General features: G+C 49.2%; 1 protein-coding gene across 1 annotated transcript in view; it reads right to left on the bottom strand.

The window, feature by feature from the left end:
* Positions 1–1,654: 1,654 nt before the first annotated feature.
* SMYD1 (SET and MYND domain containing 1) overlaps positions 1,655–7,167 on the bottom strand; it is a 42,972-nt gene continuing 37,459 nt past the window's right edge. The window contains exon 11 of the mRNA XM_082672428.1: positions 1,655–5,969. Within this exon, the coding sequence (XP_082528554.1) occupies positions 5,811–5,969 (159 nt within the window). The 3' untranslated portion in view covers positions 1,655–5,810. The remainder of the gene's footprint in view (positions 5,970–7,167) is intronic.

The following is a 7,167-nucleotide window of genomic DNA, read 5'->3' as shown; positions in this document are numbered from 1 at the left end:
GACTTGGTAACAAGACTGCTGTGCTAGGCAGAATGATGGCCTCCAAGGATGTCCCCATGCTACCCCCCAGACCAGTGACACATGGCAAAAGGGATTTTGCGGATGTGATTAAGGCGAAGGCCTTGAAAAGGGAAGATTATCCTGGATTATCCCAGTGGACCCAGTGGAATCACAAGTATTCTTGTCAGTAAATAGGAAGGCAGGAGGGTCAGAGAAGGAGTGGTGTGTTGTTGTCTGGGGGCCACAAACCAAGGAGTGTGGGCATTCTAGAAGAAGCTTTTAGAATCTGGAAAAGACAAGAAACAGATTCTTCCCCAAGGGCCTCCATACAGATTCCCTTCTGCATCCTTGAGAAGTAAGCCCTGAGCAATCTTCCCAAGCAGTGGTTATATCTGGCGTTTAAGACACGTGTCTGTCAATACACTGGTGAGGCAGTGAACAAGTGGGTTAGTCGGAGGGGTAGTAATCAGAGTCTTAGACTTGTTTGTGTGGCCCTGCGGGATAGAGGTTTCAGAATGCAGAGCTCACCCCAGCTGAAGTAAAGATTTCTTTAATGGTCTTGCTAAGTATCTGTTCTGCTACAGTTATGTAGCAAACCCCATACTTATAGATTGACAACACTACAAATTAATGTGTTCTTCTAGAGTTAAACCGATTACCATGATGTAAATATTCCCACTGTGGCTAATGGCGGGCTATCAACATGATGCTGATAGATGCAGAGGTGGGAAGAAGTGTATGCGGTTGGCTGTCTCGAGCTGGTCCAGCATACCACTGCTTGTCTCTACCCTTCACCTCCACTTTCTTAGTAGGAGAAGGGACACCCTGATAGAAGCATGGTTGGAATGCTCATGGACCACTTACGATGGGCCAGGCACTGTTCTAAGAGCCTTACATTTAAAAAATGTAATTCTTTATTAAAAATTAATTAATTTATTTTTTATTGTTGGCTGCATTGGGTTTTTGTTGCTGCATGTGGGCTTTCTCTAGTTGTGGCGAGCAGGGGCTACTCTTCATTGTGGTGCGCGGGCTTCTCACTGCAGTGGCTTCTCTTGTTGCGGAGTACGGGCTCTAGGCACACGGGCTTCAGTAGTTGTGGCACGTGGGCTCAGTAGTTGTGGCTTGTGGGCTCTAGAGCACAGGCTCAGTAGCTGTGGCACACGGGCTTAGTTGCTCCGCGGCATGTGGGATCTTCCTGGACAAGGGCTTAAACCCGTGTTGCCTGAACTGGCAGGTGGATTCTTAACCACTGTAACACCAGGGAAGCCCAAAAATGTAATTCTTATAGCAACACTATGTGATAAGCAGAAATAAGGAAACTGAGGCATGGATGAGATAACCAGTCCAAGGTCATCTAGTTAATATCAGGAGAGCTGATATGAACTTAATTTGTGTCAGTGTCCATAATCTTGAGAACTACACTGAAGTATTCTCTAAAACTGCACTGTCTAATACAGTAACCACTAACCACATTAGCTATTATAATTGAAATGAAATAATTAAAATTTCAGTTTTTCATTCATATTAGAAACATTTCAAGTTCTCCATTGTCACATGATTCTAGTGGCTACTGTATTGGCCACAGATAGAACACATTTCCATCATGACAGAGGGTTCTATGAATAGACTGTCAGAAGGAAAGAAGCCACACTCATTTGCTTGGAAATACAGAAAATTTAATGGCCTCTGTGGACTGCAATAACATAAAAACTCGAGATACACAGTTTCATGTCTCTTCTGCTCTGATCTAAGCAAATTCATTCACTTATTCATTCATTCATTCAATACACATTAACTGACCACCTACTATGTCCCAGGACCTGTGTTAGGTTCTGGGGATAGAAAGATGAATAAAGGAACAAAGCTCCCGCCCTCCAGAGCCTCACGATCTGACGCTGGAGGCAGACAAGTGAAAAGGCAATTATAGGGCCATGAGGGGAGTGTGATGATGGGAGACTCAAGGATAATAGGACAGACTCCGACAGGCAGCCAGCTGACTCTGAGGCTTTCAGGGAAGACTTCACAGAAGAGGTGATTTCCAAAGTGGGTGTTGAACGATGAATATGAGTTGGCAGGTTTCGGGTATTTTAGAGAGAATGTTTCAAAACTCAGAGAGACACAGAAGAACATGGGCCACCTGGGGACCCGTGACTGAAGGGACCTGACTAACGTCTCAGATGCGATAGATACTCAGGAAGTGACTAGAAGTCAATGTTCTCCTCAGGGGTGGAAGGAGGGCAGCGCTGAGCAGGAACAGGTGTCGGGGTGGAGAGAAGGGAAAGAGAAAGAGCTTCCTTTTGGACACGCCAAGTTTGATGGGCCTGCAGAATGTTCAAGAGGGTATGCGGGGCTGAGGGTATGCGGACCAAGGTCAAGGGATACAGGTTTAAGGACATCAGCCTCACGGCAGTGATTAAACGAAGGGCCTGGCCGAGCTCATGGGGGAGGGTGTGCAGAGAGAGATGAGGACAAACTGAGAGTGACCCGAATGAACAAAACCAGCTCCAGGAAATGCCAGGGGCAGGAGAGAAACGGGGCCAGGGGAGAAACCTCATTAGAGGATCATCGCAAAGGATGTGGTGCCCAGAAATCATGGGCTGTGATGCCAACTGAGGCAGAGAAGCCAAATCACATGAGGGCTGAAAAGTCCCCCCAAGAGTCAACCGTGGGAAGGGCCACATTCATGGACTCAGGAAGCCAGGCTGCAGTGGGTTCAGGAAGAAATGGAAAGTAAAGGAAGGCAGATAATAACTGTGGGAGACAAAGCCTTTTTTAAAAATACTGAGCCTTGGGCTTCCCTGGTGGCGCAGTGGTTGAGAGTCCGCCTGCCGATGCAGGGGACGTGGGTTCGTGCCCCGGTCCAGGAAGATCCCACATGCCGCGGAGCGGCTGGGCCCGTGAGCCATGGCCACTGAGCCTGCGCGTCCGGAGCCTGTGCTCCTCCACAGGAGAGGCCACAACAGTGAGAGGCCCGCGTACCGCAAAAAAAAAACAAAAAAAGCAACTCAGCCTTGAAGATTATGATCAGAGTTTCCCCAGCACATCTATTAACTGCTTTGAAGAAGCCAGTAGACAGAGAAATGTGAAGAATCCAGGGTGAGAAGGAATAAACGGGAAGCAAGGCCCCAAGGACCTAGGAGGGGATGGCATCCAAAGCACAGGTGGAGCGTTTGGCTTTGGAGGAGAGGGGCTCTCATGCCACTGGTGTGAGATGGAAGCGGGAAGGATGAGCACAGACACAACATGTGTGAACGCGGGAAGAGGAAATTGAGGAACCCCATCTCCTGGCCTCTGGGTGAAGCAGGAGATGAGGTTCTGCTGAAAGCAGAGGACTCGCTCCAGGACAGGAGTGAGGACCTGAAATAACCACTGGGCAAAGGGAGAAGCACAGGGAGCACGCCTGGGCTGCACCCCAAGGCCAGCTGAGGTTGGAGAAGAGGCCGTGGATGCGCCTGAGGTGAGAGGTACCGTTTTCCTGGCTGTGCTCAGACCTCCAGGTGCAACAGAGGAACAACAAGACAGCTGAACTCATCCAGGCCTGGACTCTGCCGAGTAGGAAGGGGGGATGGGCAAAAAGAAAAAGAGGCTGACGCCCTGGTTATCTGGAAGGATGTGAAGACAGGAGGAGGGGGGACACACTGGAGAAAATACGATGCCATCTAGCAATCAGGGGTGGAGGAAAAAGAGAAGTGAACAGATGGAAGGCAATGACCAGAGAGTCAGACATCAAAAATGAAGAAATTGGGAATTCCCTGGCGGTCCGGCGGTTAAGACTCCGCCCTTCCACTGTGCCGGGCCACAGGTTCGATCCCCGGTCGGGGAGCTAGGACCCCGCATGCCACAGAGGGCGGCCAAAAAATGGAGGAATTATGGGGGATGACAGTGTCCAGGGTGTAACTAAGAGAGGGTTTTAATGGGGGAAGTGGAAAGACACCTGGAATTGAGTAAATGAAGAACAAGTGGTTTAGATGGTCTGTGAAAGTGGACTTCGAAGACACCAAATCTGAGGAAGAGGGGACGGAAAAGAAGACCTTGAATGTGGGGGAATGGCCAGCGGTGTGGCAGGTGACAGTGACAAGGAAGGGAAGAGGTTTGGGGGAAGGTTTCATATGAGGATAGAAGAGAGACCATTTGAACCGGCACAGTTAGGTCCCTGGCAGAGGGCTGGAGCCATCCTTACGTGAGCTTAGAAGAACTGTCAGTCTCCCTGTGAAAGTTCTGAAGCAGCAGGTGTCCTCAATGAAGAGCCAGGTGCCAGGTGCCAGTATTCCGCACAGAGGCGGCACCTTTGCAGAGTTTTTGGACAAAGTTTTTGGCACATTGGCAGAGCTGTTGGTCAGGTTACAAGGGAGGCAGTGGATCATTCTGAGGACGAAAGGGTGGGGATGGAGGAACTGACACTTTAGGCACAGATGACAAATATGGAGCCTGATGGGATCACCTGACCTCAAGAGGTTAGCTAGAGCTCTGGGGTCAAGGGTGGCCCCAGAGAGTAGAGAAGACTTGGTGACACTCTCAAATGGGGGGGGCTTTTGTCCAGGATCCCCCAAAACATTCGTGAGAAGTTTGGGATCCCAGAAGATAACAGACCAATGGGACAACTAGATCGGTTGATTCCCAAGACCCACACTCTTGGGTGGAAACCAGAGCAGCCTCCCAGGAGATGAGGGCAAGTTGGTCACACTCCCAGAGAGGTCCTCACCTAGGTGTGCAGAGTCCAGACTAGACATTCCTTCTGGTAAGGAAAGCAGAGGACCCAGGGAATGGACAATGAAAGAAATCAAGCAAGGGAAGTCATAATTATTCGTTACTAAAAAATAGAGATTTACTGGGGGCCAGTGATGAACTCTAAGCTGGTAAAGGCCACCCAGGCACACGTGACAAAATAAAAGACGCAAAGGCCAATTCCGCTGGACCCATGATCATCAGGTATGTGGGTTTCCAAGTTTCTCCCTCAACTTCACCCTGAAGAGACTTCTCCAATCCTAGGAGGCCAATGGTCAGAAAAATCTCAGCTATTATCCAAGTAGTCCCACGTCATGGGAATCACAGGGCTTGGCAGGGAGAGTGTGAAAAGGAAACACTCCCTCTCTGTGTTCTAGAAGTAGTTTCAGAATAATGCTGGGAACCCAGACTTTAAACTGAGGCCTCAAGTGGTTTGGGCAAAGCCCTCCTTCTGCATACGTGCCCTTCTGAAGAAGTTTCAGTTCTCTGAGTAGGACCTGAAAGGCCCAAAGACAGTCTCTTCTTCATAACTCCACACTCGCCTGAGGAAACTGAACATCACCCATCCCAGTCAGCAAATCCCGAATATTCCAGAGACACCTGCACAGATAGGTGAGCGGCCACCTGAGACTCCAGGTACCTGCCACCCTTAGCTCAGATGTCATCTCCTCCATGACACCCTCACCACTACACACACACACACACACACACACACACCAGACACATGCCCTCCACTGTACTCCCTCTCTCCATAGAGTTTACCATTGCATTTATTATCACACTGTGCTTTAATTGTTTACATTTTGCCTCTCCAGCTACATTTGGAGCTTCTTTATCCCTATAAATATTTATCCCAATAAATATTTGTAGGAGGAGTTGGACTGGTCTGGGATAGGGTTAAATTGAATTGAACTGAGTTGAAATGAACCGAAATGACACTGGGAAAAAAGAGTAGGACATTCTCGCGGCAACAAGGCTGAGCGTTACGCTGATTTCCTCATCAAGGGTCTCCCCAGAAACCCACCACCTCCAGAATGTCTCCCCAGTTCCCCAGCCACGGCGCCCCTCTCCCACCAGGCAGGTCCTCATTGCTTCTTGTGGAACAAAGCCGGCGCCGGCTCATTGCTGGGTTCAGCCATGACCTGCATGGGCTGGTTGTTCAGGGCGGCCTCACGCATCTTGTGGTACATGAACTCGTTCTGTCGGAACATGCGCAGCTCCATCTCCGTCTGCATCCGCATGGCCTGTGGGAGCGGATACACCGAAAACAGTGAGGACAAACCCCCAGGATGTGTTGGTTTCTGACCTACCTTGGCCCTTTTGGAAATGACAGACTATGGGGTAAGTGGCTCCCAGCCACTGAGATTCAACTGTACCTCCCCAGAGGACACACATACACACTCATACACTGCGAGTCTAATGTCCTGGCAGTGGACTCCATTTGTTAGGAAGAGGGAGTCAGACCCCTGAGAGAGTAGCTTGAGGGAATGCTCTCAGCGGAGGATGTTTGTTCTTAGGAACTGCTAGGTGGGGACCTGGATTTGAACCCTGGTTCCTGAACTTAAGTCCCATCAACACTGTGGGACATCAGGCAAGTGACTTAATCCCTTCAGCCCTCAGTTTCCTCATACACGAAATGGGTGAGATTCCCTTGTACTTTACAACGGCCGGGAAGATTACTATTTCTATGTGACACAGAAAAACCCTCATTCTCCCATATGTTAATTCAAGAAATATCTATCAAGGGCCAGCCTTCGTTGAGGGGCTGAGGTTAGAGCAGTGAATACAATGACAAACACTTGTATTTGACAAGCTTAATGTACTGACATACATTCTATGACACCAAAGTCTGTCCTCTTTCCCTATACTACTGCCTGAGGACAGTCCTCTGAACCCCGTCACTTTCAAATAAATCAGCCCTCAAAGCACAAAGCCAGCCAGCAGCTATGAAGAGCATGCCACTCACCAGACACTGTTGAGCGCTTTTCACACATCAGTTCATTGAACCTTTGCCACAACCTTACCCTTTTTTCTCCATTTTTCTGATGAGAAGACTGAGGCCCACACACTCAATATTTGTAGCCACAAAGCTGGAAAGTGGTCAAACCGGAATTGGATCCCAGCAGTCTGGTCCCAGAGCCTGTGCTCCCTGACTCTACTCCATGCGGCACGTTTTCTAATGTACGTGCTACACACACATGTACACCATTAGGTTTTCTCAGTCCAGGCCTGGAGCATCCCAGCGTTCAAGCCTCAATTTTGCTGTCCACTCGCTTTGTGACCAAGGACAGGTTACTCCCCTTCTCTGGGCCTCAGTTTGCTCAGATATAAAACAAGGGGAGTGGACTAAGCATTTCTGAATTCCCTTCTGGTCTAGCAGGCAATCTAGGGTCTTTCCAAAAGCAGAGTCTAGCCCTCAGCTTCCATCTTCAGAGAGCCCAG

This window comes from Grampus griseus (genome assembly GCF_964374135.1).
Source record: "Grampus griseus genome assembly, chromosome: 15".
Classification (NCBI taxonomy): Eukaryota; Metazoa; Chordata; class Mammalia; order Artiodactyla; family Delphinidae; genus Grampus; species Grampus griseus.
The sequence above is the reverse complement of the archived record's forward strand: the minus strand, read 5'-3'. Positions and strand labels throughout refer to the sequence as shown.